This window comes from Monodelphis domestica, chromosome 4, assembly GCF_027887165.1.
Source record: "Monodelphis domestica isolate mMonDom1 chromosome 4, mMonDom1.pri, whole genome shotgun sequence".
In the NCBI taxonomy this organism is placed as follows: domain Eukaryota; kingdom Metazoa; phylum Chordata; class Mammalia; order Didelphimorphia; family Didelphidae; genus Monodelphis; species Monodelphis domestica.
The window spans coordinates 13237312-13253595 of NC_077230.1; the positions used below are offsets into that span (position 1 = coordinate 13237312).

General features: G+C 39.1%; 1 protein-coding gene across 5 annotated transcripts in view; it reads left to right on the top strand.

Moving 5' to 3' along the window:
• The first annotated feature begins 1546 nt into the window (after positions 1–1546).
• The window catches only part of TMEM50B (transmembrane protein 50B), a 28568-nt gene continuing 13830 nt past the window's right edge, over positions 1547–16284 (top strand). For 2 of the 5 annotated variants that reach the window (XM_007493265.3, XM_056826060.1), the window contains exons 1-2: positions 1684–1806; positions 14991–15129. In XM_007493265.3, coding sequence (XP_007493327.1) covers positions 15031–15129 — 99 coding nt within the window. In that variant the 5' untranslated portion in view covers positions 1684–1806; positions 14991–15030. Of the gene's footprint in view, positions 1807–5110; positions 5163–9610; positions 9687–14990; positions 15130–16284 lie in introns of all 5 variants that reach the window. The other 3 variants (XM_056826059.1, XM_056826058.1, XM_001377048.5) reach the window with 3 other exon arrangements.

A 16284-nucleotide genomic window follows, 5' to 3' on the forward strand; every position in this document is an offset into this window, starting at 1 on the left:
TTGGTAATGGACCTAAACCGAGGGGAGAAACCACTGGGACAAAAGAGATACCTAACATTGGATGAGATTAGCTGCTCCCACCCAAACTCCCAGGATGTCCATTGTCGGGTGAAGTGGGACCTTCCCTCAGGGGGAAACTCTCCTGTGACAAGGTCAAAACCTGGGCTTTCTACCTCCCAACTAAATAAACTGGGGACTTCTAGATTTCCATGTTGACAATGGTGATAGAATACTATTGTGCTATAAGGAATGATGAACATTTCAGAAAGAATTGGAAAGACCTAGAGTGAAATAAGCAGAACCATACATAGTAACTGCAATATTGTGGGACTGATTAAATGTGATAGAATGATCCAGGACAACTGTTTGGAACTTATGAAAAAGGATGCTATCCACCTCCAGAGAAAGAACTGTTGGAGTACAACTGCAGATGAAAACATGATTTATCGCTTATTTGGGTATATGTTTTGGTTCTAGAGGAGTATTCCCTTACAAAAATGAATGTTTTGTGTGATAAACCAGATTGAATTACCTGTCAGCTGTGGGAGGGGGGAAGGAGGAAGATGGAAATGGATCCTATAACTTTGGAAAACTTGAAATGTATTTTAAAAAATTTCTTTTGTATGGAGCTGTTCCATATCTGGAATTCTCTCCCTTCACATAGCTTCCTCCAAGTTTCAAATACCATTTCACCTTCTGCATTTTCCTTATTACTTCCAGCTCATTTTATATATAAAAATATATATGTATGTATATCTTGTTTGTACAGTTATTTGCATGTTGTCTCTTTTCCTTGCCCCACCTCACAAACTCAACGAAAGCAAGGATCCCTCCCCCCCCCTTTATCTCCAATGTTTATCACAGTGCCTGGCATTTAGCAGGCAATCAGCATTATCAGAACCTAGAAGGTAGCGATTAATAAATGAATGCTGGTTGATTTCACTAGACTAACTGCCTTATATTGCAAATGGTGAATCTTTATATTCATATATATATATATATATATATATATATTTCCCTTTTGGGCATAAACCTAATTGAAACTTCAAGTGATTTCCCCAAGCTGACTCAATCCAGAAATCATCTTCGAATAAAAAAACAAACAGGCGATTTAGGATCTTTGGCGTCCTCCTCCTCCCTCCCTAACACCCAAGAGCTCCTACAGATAAGGAAACAAGTTCAGGAAGTTGAAGTGGTCACCGCTTTGCAGCAAGCTTGTGCGGCTCGCTCTCTTCTAGAGTCTTTCTCTGGTTGCAACGGTGGGGAAGGCTCACCCCAGCAACCCTGAAGCGCCGAACTCCAGCTCCTTCTTCCTCCGCCTCTGCGTATAGCCAGCCAGCCCCCGCCGCAAGATCTCCGAAAGAGTGGCACCTCCCCCGAGGATCCAGTTTCCCCTCCTCTCCCAGTCCTCCAAAGTCGCGCTCAGGCCGGGGGACCTCTTCTCCGCCCCAGCAGCCCCTTCGGCCCCCTACTCCGTTCCAGCCCCTCTTCCTAGCCCTGGCTCCAGTAGCTTCGCCCCCCGCAACACACGCGAGCGCTCCGCTCCGCCCCCCGCAGCAGCTTTCCGCGTCAGGATTGGTCGCACGCTGCCCCTGCGCTCAGCTTTCCTTCTACTCTCCCGCCCCATCCCCTTTCCCACCTAGCCTCCGGCAGTCGGGAGTTGGAAAAGAGGCACAGTAGAGGAGGTGAGTAAGCCACCCGGGCCTCTGTCTATCGCTAGAGCAACTGAGGCTGACCGGAAGGGGTGGTGGAGGGAGAGGAGAGTAAATTGTCCCGCAGGAACCACGCGCCTTCGGGAGACTACTGGTCGGTTTGTTGAATAGGAAAAGCTTCTCCGGGCACCAGGCTGGGTTGGGGGGAGGGAGAAACATTCGCATTGGGAGGGAGGGGGCGCTCGCGCCGCTGCCCCACCCGCCACCTCCCTCCGCGCGCTGCACCCCGCCCGCGGCCGTTTTCTCTAGGGCGCCCTCCCCCCTGCTTCCGGCTTGCGCGCGCCTGGAGGGGCGGGGGACGGAAGTGTTTCCACTTCCTCTTCCTTTCTTTCCTTTTCTCACCCCCGTCCCTTCTCTGCTGTGGGGTCTCTACTCTGGTTCGGGGTTCTCCCTGTTCACCCCTTTAATTCTCTGAGCGAATCCCCCCCGGCAGGCTTTCTGGTATCTATACGACCTGATCTTGGGTGCTCAGCTCAGAATCTCGCTCTGGTAGCGTGAGGCTGGTCGGACCGGCTGCACATAATTGTTGATTGCTCACCGTCTCCGAGGCGCCCAATATCGATGTTAGCGTCATTTCTCGGGTCGGCGGCTGCAAATCAAGGCCGAGAAGGCCATGGTTTGCAGAGTCTTTTCGGGGACATGGTTTTGGATAAAGCTCCCGGGCCGCAACGAAACCTGGGGCCGGGAGAAACCTCCCACGACATTATTTGTTCTCAAAAGCTTCGCCCGCCTCAATTTGGTTCAGTTGGCGGTATCTTGTCATCTTAAATACACGAACTTGCTTTTTGGGACAGGCCGGAAAGATTGTCTTAAAATGGCACTTAAAATGTGTTCTAAGGACCTTGAGAGATATTCGAAAAGAGGGAGCAAAGTCTGACCTTCCAGGCAAAAAGGTCACTGCAGCAGGCTCTTTATTTACTCGGAAAAGGTTACCAGAGTGAAACCTCTCAGTTTACTCCTGTAGGAAAATTGCTAGTATGTTAGCATTCACGGCTTTTGATTTTGTTCGTAATGGATAAAAATGTAAGAATGTTTGGGGAACGGAAAGCAAAATATATTTCTTGAATTCACCCCTTTGTTCTCATACTTGGAGGTTTAAATGAACATCTGTGCTGTTTTAAGTGAACTGTAAGAGTTTGTGGCTTCTGGAGAGACTGTATTGCAGGAAAAATCTGATTTTGAGCCAATAAAATCACTTTCAAAACATTTGTAAGTAAACTGCAATATTACATAAAAAAAAAACTGGCTTACTGGAAGCTTCTTAAAGCTTAACCCTTTAGATGGTCCATTTAAATCAACAAGACACTATTAATAGTATGTCTCAACAAATTTAAATATCAACACTTAAATAAGAGATGTCAATGGAAGAAATAGTATTTCAGGAAAAAAACCTATTTATTACAAGCTGATATCTCTTAAAGGAAGATTTTTATTCCCATTTATCTTTGTGCATTGGGTGTTCCTAAAATGTGCAATTTTAAACTATTAAAGCTTCTTTTGGGATAGCCTGTGTATATCTTATTTATTCCTAGTTTGCATTTCTTCCCCTTCTCTCATATTGTGAGCTCCATGAGAGCTGGGATCGTTTTTTTGCCTTCCCCTCCCCAATGCTTAGCTATGCACATCTTTGAATAGTGTTCATTTAACCTGAGTATGAGGTTATGTTTACAGTATTTGTCAGGGTTATAACATTTAGTGGGATGAAAGGGAAAGTAAGAACAGACTAATTTTATTTTCTTAGTTTCCTGTAATAATTATATGTGATAGCCTCACGTGCCAAGGGGACCTTGGGTGAATCACTCATGGCCTGAGTTCCTCATCTTTAAAGCAAGGGGGTTGATAAAAATTACCTCTAATGTCCCTTCCAGCTCTTAACTCTAAAATCATATAACCCTCTTTTAAAATAACATCTTTTTAAGTGCTCCAGAAAACAGTATTTCTTTTTTGATTCATTTTTGCATCTTAATGTATTTATACCAGGAGATGTATATGTATGTGTGTATAGTGTCTTGGTAGATAATAGTGAAAGGTAATACTCTTAATACCCAGATCAGGAGCTCTCTCTTTTTTTCCTTTGGAAAACAGCAAAACTCCTGAATTCTCAATGTAGTCAGTTTTTAGGCCATGTGTTTCCTTTTACTGGCAAATACAGTATGTAGGTCATCAGCCCAATCTCTTTCACTGCATCTGTGGTCTTTGTGGCATGTTTCTCTGAAGTGGGTTAGGAAGCTGAGACCGATCTCCAGCCCAGTTTAGTGAAGAGAAGAAAGTAAGCAGTAAATCAATAGTATACAGTCAGATAATTGAGAATTGATTATATTCCTACAGTGAATGATTATTGCAGCCTTGTTATTATGCCTTTCTCGATTGTCCCTTTTAATGAACTTGGATTTATTTTGTATGTATTTTGATGTTTTTTTAATATATTTTTGTCTCTCCCTGCACCTTGAAGAGCTGGGACTTTCTTTTTTCTCTTTATATCCTCATGCTTTATCTCAGTTACTAGTGCACAGTAGACTTGTTAGTTGATAAAATACTACTAAACCCTGAGATGGTTATAATATTTCCAATACTAAATTCTTTTGAATGAGGTCTAAAACACCAAAGTCCTTTCTCAATCCCCTGAGCCACCCCTCTGCCCCCATAGCCTACTTTGTATGCCCCATACCTCCACCCCCTACAGCATTTCATTGCCTTTTTCTTTAATTGCCTTTCTGATATTGTGATTTGCCAAGATTCTTAACCTCCAGCTTCCTTGAGATAACAGTCATGTTTAAAATTATATATTTTAGGGGGCAGCTGGGTAGCTCAGTGGATTGGGGGCCAGGCCTAGAGACAGGAGGTCCTGGGTTCAAATGTGGCCTCAGACACTTCCCAGCTGGGTGACCCTGGGCAAGTCATTTGACCCCCATTGCCCAGCCCTTACCACTCTTCTGCCTTGGAGCCAATACCCAGTATTGACTCTAAGACAGAAGGTAAGGGTTTAAAAAAAATTATATATTTTCAGTTGGGGAAATGATTAGGAGGGTTAAAAGGACTACCCAATTTCTCAACAGCAATCCAATCTATGGCCTTTTATTAAATTTTGGGTTAGGTGTCATGGTCTCTCTGCAGTGCTTGTCACTGATAATATGCACTCACATCTATACAACTTGTACTGGCCATCTACTTATAAAAAGTCTGGGTAGCAGGTAGTTTTTAATCTGTCCAGAGGTCATGTGAGAGACTTTCCCTTACATTAAGAAGTCCTCAGATACTCCTGTTTGTGAGATACTGTGCTGATGAACTTTAGGAACATTATTGGCCTTGGCAAGATTCATTACTCATAGATAGGATCGTGGTTTTATAATTGAAAGGGACCTTAGAGTTTATCTAGTTCAACCATTTCATTTTTTCAGATGGAAAAACGGAGGCCCAGAAAGGTAAAGTGACTTGCCCAAGGTCACACAGGTAAGTAAATGACACGATCAAGATTTGTTTCTTTGAACTGATTCTCAAGTTCATCTCTTCTCCATACTATACTATACCATACCATACTATAATATAATAAAAGTATTTAAGAAGATTAACATTATGCTAATTTAAAAATCTTTCTATAACAATTAGTTTGTCAGTCACAATTTTGAATTTAAGCAGAATTTTAAGCTTATACTTTCTACTGAAACCTTGTTTTGCTCACAAGTGATTAATTCTGCAGCATACTTGCTTGGAAGATAATTTGAAAAATGCTATTGTCCAAAACTCTTCTTAAATTTATGTTATAGCTTTTAAGGTATAAAATATTCACACAGTATCATTAGAAATTTTATGTCTAACTTGAGAAATAAAACTGCTTTCTAGAGTATCTTCTGGCAAGATTTGAACAGTAAAATTGACCAGATTTTTATTCTAGACTTTATTTTTCTATAGAATTTAACTGTCTTTTACCCTCTAAATCGCAATAGTTGGGGCAGTGACTTTCCTTCCTTTCAAAATATTTCTCAGCGTTTGTTAAGAAGAAAACCATGAGTAAGGTCTATTTTTTACTGTGATCAATTACTTAGCTCTTGTGTGAACTCTTCCCTTGCTTTCGCTATATAGATCTGAATCAATACCTTTAATACACACACACACACACACACATACACACACACACACACACACACACACACACACATATTTGTATTCCATTATATGAATCTTTTCATCAGATGATTTATTTTCCCCTCCAAAAGACTACAATTCAGTGTCAGGATGAAAAGACAAGTTCAGGAAAGAAGTTTATTGCTAATATATAGTAGGACTATTATAGTAGCTGGATAAGGGTCCTATTTTTATATCATATAATATAATTTGGTATATGGTGACCAGCAAGTCCCTTTGTTGTGTACGTTATGATTATTTTGTAAAAAAATGAAAAATGAGTTTTCCACTCTTAAGGAAAGATGAATTCCTAAAAAGTTAAAACTGCATGAAATTTTTGTTTCAAATCCCCTAAATAGATGAAGGGGGGAAGCTGGGTAGCTCAGTGGATTGAGAACTAGGCCCACAGACACTTTCCAACTGTGTGACCCTGGGCAAGTCACTTGACCCCCATGGCCTAGCCCTTACCACTCTTCTGCCTTGGAACCAATACTACAGTATTGATTCCAAGACAGTAGGTAAGGGCCCCCAAAACAAACAAACAAATAAATAAATAAGTAAATAAATAGATGAAGGGAACTCACCTGGGGAGCCTGTGATGAATTTTTTTTTTAAGTTTTTAAAAAATTGATCATTTTATAATGCTTTAATCTTATCAATACAGCATTTTGTCTTTGGTGACAAAGAACTTTGGGGGAACAAACAGGTTTATACTTTCAAAATTGCCATTTTTGATGTTTATTTTTGAGAATTAAAGAGAGCTTTTGAGAAGCTAGATCAATTTTAGGATATTGATTGTTAAATCTGAATGATGCTTTTCCTCCTCTTTTAGAATAAGAAAATTTTTGAGATGAAGGATCGTATGTAGCAGTTTAATCAAATTCTCATTTTTACAGTGAGGAAACAGTTCCAGAAAGGTTGAGAGTTTGATTATTTTTCAAGGTCTTTTAGAAGGTTAATAATATAGCTGGAACCAGAATTATGTTTTCCTGATCTCCAGTCTAGAGCTTTCTTCAGTCCTGGGGCCTCTATAAATATCACATGTATGTTGGCATTTTAAAGTCAGGGACCAGCATTTATTAAGGCTCTAGGCTAAATAAATATAAATGATACAAAGAAAGGCCAAAATAATCCTTGTCCTCAAATTCACAATCTAATTGGGTAAAGAACATGAAAATAACTAGTTACTAATTATATATCTTGAATTATGTATGTAATATAAAATATCTTATTTGCATAGATACATGTGCACAATTTAATATATACACACAAGACATTTACTTAACATATACATATAGGTTTATGCATTAACACATGATATATACTTAGGCAAATGCTATTACAGTACCTAAGTTTATAGAACACATCATAAAAGTCTTAATTCCTTTCTCTTTCTTTTTTAAAAAATAGAATTTATTCCTGGTATTTCAACCCCTCCCACATCACTGAATCTGTAACTATTTAATATTCTCTTGGTTCTACAAATTTCACTGTTTTTTATGTTGCATAGGTCTTTCCAAGTTTAAAAAAAATGAACCTGTTTATCGTTTCTGATACCATATTAACCTAAATTCAAAAAATGAAATTTAAATCATAAAGGAATCATAATCATAAAGCAGGAATAAAAATACCTGATGCATGCAGATTTATAGTTGAATTCTTTCCTATGGATAAAGAGCCATTAGCATTTGTGTAATATTATTCTCAAAAACTGTGAACTTTGACTTGAATTTGAGCCAAATTTAGAACAAGAGACTACCTCCCAGAATCTAGAGGGTGCTGTGAAGATGCCTGCAGAGACCACATACTGTACCAGAAGATCCAGAGTGAACTTTGAGATATGGCAAATTTGAACTGGGGGTGGGGTGGGGGAGGGGTGAAATGCTTTTGTTTTGAAGACATTCTTATGCCAAAGGGGACTGCCCCTAATTGGCTTTTTGTCAATGTGCCCATTACTGGTTTTGTTCCTTTTCCCTTTTATTTTCCTCTTATTCCCAAATTACTCCAATTTCCCTTTAAGAACTGTATTATTTGTATGTACCTCTAGTTCAAGTTATAAGTTAGTTATGTTTTCATGAGCCATTGGGAAGACTGGTCTCCCAAAGGATCACAGGGAGAGAGAATGCATTGATTTAGAATCTTGAACCCTAGAGACTACATTTCCCACAATCCCCTTTTCTTTTCCTGTTTGTGCTTCTCCTTATGGTTGGAGTTTTTAGTTTCTGTTTCCGCCCATGTGCTCTCTCTGGGCTAGTGCTGGAGTTTTAAAAATTCCTCTTAGCTCTGTCGATTGTAATAAATAGTATTAAAATGATACCTGGAGCACTGACTATTAATTTTAATCTTTATAATACAGTGTAGAGAAAGCATTGTGGTGAAAATTTCACCTTTGAAGATTGTTATAATATTAAACTATGGCCGCCAAGGAATTTACTTATGAAATTCCTAAAATGAAACACTCAAGTCAGAATGGAGTCTGTGGTGGTTTAATCACAATGGGAGTAAGAAGAGGGAGAGGAGAGAGGAGAGAGGAGAAAAGGGAAAGGGGTTACTCAATCTCTGGCAGGGAGCCAGAGGGAGCCCAGGCCCAAAAGGCCAAGGTAGAGAAGGAAACAGTCCTTGACTCACGTGACCGATCTGAAGGGAAGCTGTCTGCGGGCCTCCACCTTGCTCAAGCTTCTAGCGCGAACTGGCCTCTAGCCCTGTCCACAGCAAGTGAGCGAATTCCAGAGGCTGTTCCCTACCTCACTTCCTGTGTCTCACAAAATCCAATGGTGGCTCTAGCTTGGCTTAGGACAGCCCAGGGGGGCAGTTAGTTATTTCTGATTTGCCATTGACTGGCACATGCCCGTGTAGTGTGGGTGTGCACAATCCGGGGTGCTAGACCAAGATGGAGATTTAAAAATTCACAGCATTCTACAAACTCCTATATAAAACTTTAAGAAAAGATAGATTTTTTTTCCTTACTGTATTTTGGTTTTACATTTCATCCCTCTGGTCTCTGAGAGCTATGCCTTATGAAGAAAGAAGAGGAAGACAAATAAATTCAGTAAAACAAATCAACATACGCAATGTTCACGTCCCATTTTTTTTTTAAACCCTTACCTTCCATCTTGACAGAAGAGTGGTAAGGGCCAGGCAATGGGGATCAAGTGACTTGCCCAGCTGGGAAGTGTCTGAGGTCTGATTTGAACCTAGGGATTCAGTTTTGTGGCTGTTCTTTCCATTTATATACACATAGTAAATGTGTATATTGTCTTCCTGGCCCCAGTAACTTCACTTTGTATTAGTATATATTAGTTCCTGTGTGTTTCTCTGTATTCATCATGCTTATCGATTTTTACAACATAGTAATATCTTTTTACATTTATGTACCACAACTTGCTCAGCCTTTTCCCTCAACCTATGCGATCGACTTTGTTTCCATTTCTTTGCTATCAAAAATAATGAGGCTAGAAATACTTTGATGTATATAAAGGCCTTTTTTTTACTCATCTTCTTGAGGGTTAATATTAATCAGTAGGTTCTCCGGGTCAAAGAATATGAACATTTTTTAAAATGTTTTGTCAGGCATTGGTTCAATCTCCATTATCTTTTAATATTAAGAGCAAATATAATCTTTTTGAAATTTAAATACATTTAAAATTTTAGTATCTGTTGATTTATCTACTTTTGTTGTAAGTTTTAAATTAAATTTTCTTCTTGAAGCTTTGATGGTTTTAGCTTTCCCCCTCTTCTAGTCATTGTCACTTTCTGTTCCCTTTCTTTTGATGCAGATATACCTCTGGGACTGGATTGCAAAGCCGTCTCAGCCTCCTCCTATCCTTTGGGATATACTTTTCAGTCATATCTGTGAGTGAAGATGCCGTCTACTCTGAAAGTCACTAGCGAAAGCCTTCCTGCCCTCCTTGTGGCTGAAAACACTTTTTACATAGATAGGAAAGTGGCCTACAGATGGGCTGTGGCCACTTTTTAAAGTATTACTCAAGATTGAGATTTATGTTTCATGCTGTGAGAGTCTCTCCCTCTTTCAGGGACCTTGTACATGGATTCCTTAACATCTTACACAAGCCCTGCATTTTATGCAGGAAATTTCCCTCAAGTAAAACTCTGGGTACCGGACAACTGCCGAAGGGGTAATGTTCCCCTTGGGATGGAAAATGGTCTGTGTGAGCCCAGAGTGCTTTGGGAGGTCCTGTGGGACCATGGGTCACATTTGGCTTTCCTCCTGTTTGTAACTAAACAGGACTTAAAGTAATCATTCTCTTTTTTTTTTACCCCCTTCCTTCCGTCTTGGAATTAATACTGTGTATTGGCTCCAAGGCAGAAGAGTGGTCAGGGCTAGGCCATGGGGGTCAAGTGACTTGCCCAGGGTCACCCAGCTGGGAAGTGTCTGAGGCCAGATTTGAACCCAGGACCTCCCATCTCTAGGCCTGACTCTCCATCCACTGAGCCACCCAGTTGCCCTCCCTAAAGTAATTATTCTTAATCAATTTGCAGTCTTGTTTTGTTATCTTTTAGTCTTCACTCATATATAAATTGGTTATTGCTACAAATATATAATAGTATAATTTATGCAAATTGAACTTGCATATAAGAATATGAGTTATTTATCTTAACAAGCTATTAATGCAGCTGTAAAATATTTTATTAAAATTTGGCCAAATACTTAAAATACTAAAGCAAATGAAGGATAAAATGCAATAAAATTGCATAGTACTTTGGAATACCAGGAATTCTGGTGAAATAAATAATTTCTCTTTTCATATTCCATTAATTCACTTTTTTATTATTGTCATTTAATTGAAAGTAGACTCATAAGTACTTTTAGAAATCCAGCTTCAATGAAAAAAATAAATGTTATTTTTTCTTTAAATTAGATTTTCATTTTTTTAAGCCCTTACCTTCTGTCTTAGAATTAGCACAATATGTTTGTTCTAAGGCAGAAGAGCAGTAAGGGCTAGGCAATGGGAGTTATGTGACTTGACCAGGGTCACATAGCTAGGAAGTGTCTGAAGTCACATCTGACCCAGAACCTCTCCACTCTAGACTTTGCTTTAGCCATTGAACCATAGAGTTGCTCCCTCTCTCTTGCCTTGACCACTCATTGTAGTTCAAGCTGAGCTGCAGCGTACGCAGTGGACAGATTTCTGGGATTGGAGCTCATGTGACCTTGGGCAAGTCACTACTGTTCAGAGCCTCAACTTCTTCCCAAATATTAGTTAAAAATTCCCTTTTCCCCAGCGTAGATATTTTCCTTTCTTTGAATCCGTCTTGAACACTTAAGCGGATGCTTTAGGCCACTCTCCTTTTCAAAAGCCTCCGGTAGCTCATTTGTCTGTCGTTCTAGCCAGACTGAGTTACCGACTTAGTCAGCGCGTGCTCTGAGTGCGCGACTCCAGACTTTGTCCAAGATATTTCCGTCTTCCTTACCTGCCTAAATTCTTTTTTTGAAGCCAATCCCTGTTTGGCAGTACTGGCCAAGGAAGCCTTTCTGGGGAAGAGGGAGGAAGTCATTTTTCCCTTTCCTGAATCTTTTGGACCAGAATTCTCAGGAAGGAAATCCTCTACCTGTGTGTGTTAGCGCCTGTTCTGTATCCTAAAGCACTAACCTGGGAATATTGAGAAATTCAGTGGTTTGCCCAGTCTCGGTGTATAGCAAAAGTTAGGCTTTGTATGCAAATGCTGATTTTGATTTAGTTCTCTGACCAACAGGCCACAGTCCTGAGTTGTTCTAGCTCATATTTATGATTTTTTACAACTTTATGGGTTTCGTTTTATTTCTCGTCTGATGTTTAATACTTCTTTTGTGCTGACGGGAACAGAACTGGCCCTCGCTAGCTGCTGGGTCCTTGCTCCATGTTCCTCTGCTGGCTCCCCGTTCCTCCGTTCTCTGGTTGAGCAGGGTAGCCGTGGAATGCATTGTCTTGCTGCTGCAAACTCTGTGTTCTATGGAGCAGGTTTGGAGGTGGAAGAGGGGCAGAGAAGCCAGTTCTGTGGGAAGCCCTTGGATTGCCTTCGGTGCCTCTAGGAGAGGTAGCCAGTGGAGTGGAGTGTTCGATGTGTCCTCCTTAGGGAGGAATTAGCATTTCCTGCTCCAGTTCATTTGGTCTTTTACCTCAGCAATATTCTTCGTGTCCTTAAATTCTGAAGAGAACTTGCCTCATGTCGTGTATAGTATTCTTGTTTTAGAGAGGTTGTAAGGATTGGAGGAAATGTCTGAGTCTACGTCTTGTTGATTACATGACCACCCCAATCCAATCTGGGTATATGCTAATTACTTTGTAATTCAAGAACCAGATTTTAGTCTTCCTTTTTAAAAAAAAATTTTTTTTGTAGGCAATGAGGGTCAAGTGACTTGCCCAGGGTCACACAGCTGGGAAGTGTCTGAGGTCAGATTTGAATCCAGGACCTCCTGTCTCTAGGCCTGGCTCTCCATCCACTGAGCTACCCAGCTATTCCCTTTAGTCTTCTTTTTAAAAGATGGGTTGAAAACTCATTTGCTATGTTATAAAATGCCAGACTCATTCAAAAATTAAAATAAGGAATCACTTTCCTGTTATAGTGTTGCAGGCTTCATCAGAATCTTTCAATTTGAAGCAAAAAAATTGGAACACAAGTAGAAGTGGTAGGTTGAAACAGAGCTCCGGATGACAAATTTCAAATGAAAAATTGGAATTATTTTATTTTTATTGTAAATTTTAAAAAGATTTAAAATTGCTGCCATCTTTGTTTTTAAGCTTTACAAAGTACCCTAAATCACAACCCTATGTTGAGAGAGGTGCTCTAGGTGCAGCCAATCCTGTTTTACAGGTGAGAAAACTGAGGTTCTGTGATTGTGACTTGCCCATGGTCACACAGGGAAGGGGAAGGGTAGCACGCGTTTATGAAGTTCCTACTCTGACAAACACTGTGCTAAGTGCGTTTTCTCATCTCATCTTCATAACTATCCCAGGAGGTGGGCGCTTTTATTATCCTTATTTTACATCTGAGGAAACTGAGGTAATCAGAAGTGAAATAACTTTTCCCAGGAGCACACAGCTCGTGTCTGACTCTAGATCCTCTTGACTGCAAGCCGACCACTCCATCCCACTAAGCCCCCGACCTGCCGTCTGTCTTACTCATCTACTGAGTGTCGAGACAGAATTCAGATTCAGCAAACACAAACAAGTTGAAAACGCTAAAGAAAACATACTTAGAACTATTTACAGTTAGGAAGAAAACATAAACTAAAGTAAAACAATGCATTTGCTGTAACCCTTTCACGTAACATGTCTTCTGTGTGTAATTTTTTAAAAAGCCACTAACGATTGCTAGGCACATTTTTAACCGACCTCAGAATTTCGTAGTGTTTTTTGCTTTTTTGTTTTTTTACTTTTAAGCTTATTTGTGAAATTATTTAACATTTCTAGGGTCAGCGTTTTGCTACCCCAAAAACTTGACTGTCTACCATAAGCTGATGTTCAAGTTACAAATTGATCATCACTTGTGAATTTTTTCTTTGAACCTTTAGCACTTAGCATACTCACTTCCATATAATATAATAAATGCGTGCTGAGTTGGCATTAGTTTCCTTCCCTCCCATTTTGATGACTGTTTTTTCCTGATTAAATACTTTTAATAAGAAGATTGCTTTTTCTGGCTATTAGAAGACAGGACCTATCTTTTGAAGGTACATTTTGAGTAATGTAGTTAAAATTACAGTGTCTCTATGTCTTAATACCATTCTTTGAATTGGGGATCTGATGGCATAAATTGTGTTTCTAGAAGTTGTTCTTTTGCTCTTTATCAGCATTATTGAATATTTTTACAATGCCTTTAAGCAGTTATACTAGCAAGAACATTTTAAATCAATAAAGTGTCCTATTTGTATATTTTTTTAAATGAGCATTGTTTTATGAAACTTGTTTACCATGAGAATTCTAGACATGATTTGAAGTAATTTTCTGTTTCTCTCTTAAAGATAGTATTGGTTCTAATAATCATATAATGTGTATGACATCTCTTACGTTGCTGTCTCTTATTTAACTCATTATTATTTTATAAGAACACTAATAATAACTAATACCACAAAAGTATTTTATGGAAAATGGAGGGTGGGGTTAGCTAGTTTCTCCAATGGTGGCCTCATTTCTCTCATATATAGAGAACTGAGTCAAATTTATAAGAACACACGTCATTCCTCAGTTGATCGATGGTCAAAGGATAAGAACAGGCAATTTTCAGAAGAAGAAATCAGAGTTATCTATGGTTATATGAAAAAATGCTTTAAATTGAAATGCAAATTGAAACAGTTCTGAGGTACCTACTTATACCTATCAGATGAGCTAACCTGACAGTAAAGGAAAAATGACAAATGTGGGAAAATTGGGACACAAATGCACTATCAGTGAAATTATGAACTTAATCTAGCCATTCTGGAGAGCAATTTGGAGTTACGTTCAAAGGGCTAGAAAACTGGATACCCTTTGCCCTACGACTGGGTCTGTATCCCAAAGAAATCAAAGGAAAGGGAAAGGGACCAATTTGGTACAAAAATATTTATAGCATTTTTTTTTGTGGTGGCAAAGAATTGGAGGTTATGGGGATGTCCATTAATTGGGGAATGGATGAACCAAGTTGTGCTATATGATTATGAGGGAATACTGTTGTGCTATAAGAAATGATGAACAGGATGCTTTCAGAAAAATCTGGAGAGACATATGACCTGATGAAAAATAAAATGAACAGTAATGTGCTGGGATCAGTTGTGACTGTTAGCTATTCTCAGCAATACGGTGATTCAAGACAATTCTGAAAGACTTAGAATAAAAAATGCTAACCACCTCCAGAGAAAGTACTGATGGAGTCTGCTGTAGATCGAAGCATACATGTTTTATTTTCTTCTTTTTTTGCCATCTGTGTTTCCCCTTCAGTGTAACTAGTATGGAAACATGTAGATTGCTTGCTGTTTTAGGGATAGGGAGGGGACCTAGGAAGAGAGAGAATTTGGAACTCAATTTAAAAAAATTTTAAATTTTAATTTAAAATTTTTTTTTAAAATGAAAGTTTAAAAATTATTTATACATGTAAATTAGAAAAAGAAGAAATTTTCACTTTAAAAAATATTCTTTTATAGTCTTTGTTGGATTGATTTTTTTCCCCTTTTTTTCTAAGATTCAATCTCTAATGAAAAATCCATGCAGAAGAAATAGAAATGGCAGGCTTCCTCGATAATTTTCGATGGCCAGAATGTGAATGCATTGATTGGAGTGAGAGAAGAAATGCAGTTGCTTCTGTGGTAGCAGGTGTATTGGTAAGTCTTAAGGAAAAAAATAGCTTGGTTAATAATAGCATTATTTCTTTATATTGCAAAATCAGTGTTATTTTGTGGTTTGCTTTTGGATCATGAATACCGTCGTAATTTGTAGAGACGTTTTCTATAATCCTCTACTAAAGTCCAAGTCTAGTGTTTAACTTTGTAGGTGACCCTATGGACTCAAAGGCCAAGTGGAATCTGCTCGGTCCTACCAACCTGGGAAGACTTTGAAGTTAGGCCAGTGTTTAGGGTCGACCACAGAAAATCATGAAAACTGTGAAATTGTTGTAATCAGTTTCACTTCTGGAAATACTCATAGAAATGAAATTGTGGATCGTTTCAAGTATTAAGAAAGCCAACGCTGTCAAAATAGTTAGCAGGACACACTTATTAGCTCTGCAGACGCGGAAATGTTAAGAATGAAAAGTCACCAGATTAGATTCTAGTCCAGCTCTCCCTCAGATCATGAATATATATATATACATATGCCTCTTCTTCACCTTTTCCAGAGATGGTTAACTAATTTTCTTCCCAAAGCAGACTCTTTTATTTTGTGCCAGTCCCACTTTTTAGGATGTTTTTTTCAGATTTGTCTTACTGTAACTTTACTTTGAGCCCACTTTTGCCCTCCTAGCTAAGCAGAAGCCAAAATTTCCTTCCGCGTGATAATCTCCAACTTTTTGAAGAGCCTTTCCAGCTTAGAAGGCCCAGCTTTTTCAAGCAGTCAGAAAGCCAACTGACATTTATCAGACATTTACTGTGTGCTAGCGACTGTTCTAAGCATTAGGGATACAAAGAATGGCAGACATCGTTTTTGTCCTCAAGAGTTTTTTCCATTCCAATGAGGGAGATAACATTCAAATAGTTATGTACAAATAAGATGTAAACAGGAGAAATTCACAGGAAGGCAGTAGCATTAAAGGTGCTGGGCAAAAATCTTTAAAAAAGAAGATGGGACTTTAGTTGAGATTTGGAGTAAGAAAGGAAGCCCGGAATTGGAGATGGGGAGAAAGAGCATTTCTGGCAAGGGAGAGTATCTTGTGTGACAAACAGCCGAGGTCATTGTCGCTCTCGATAAAGTAAATGGAGGGGAGTAAAGTTTAAAGAGCCTGGAAGGTAGGAAGGGGTCAGGTTATAGAGGGCTTTAGGATT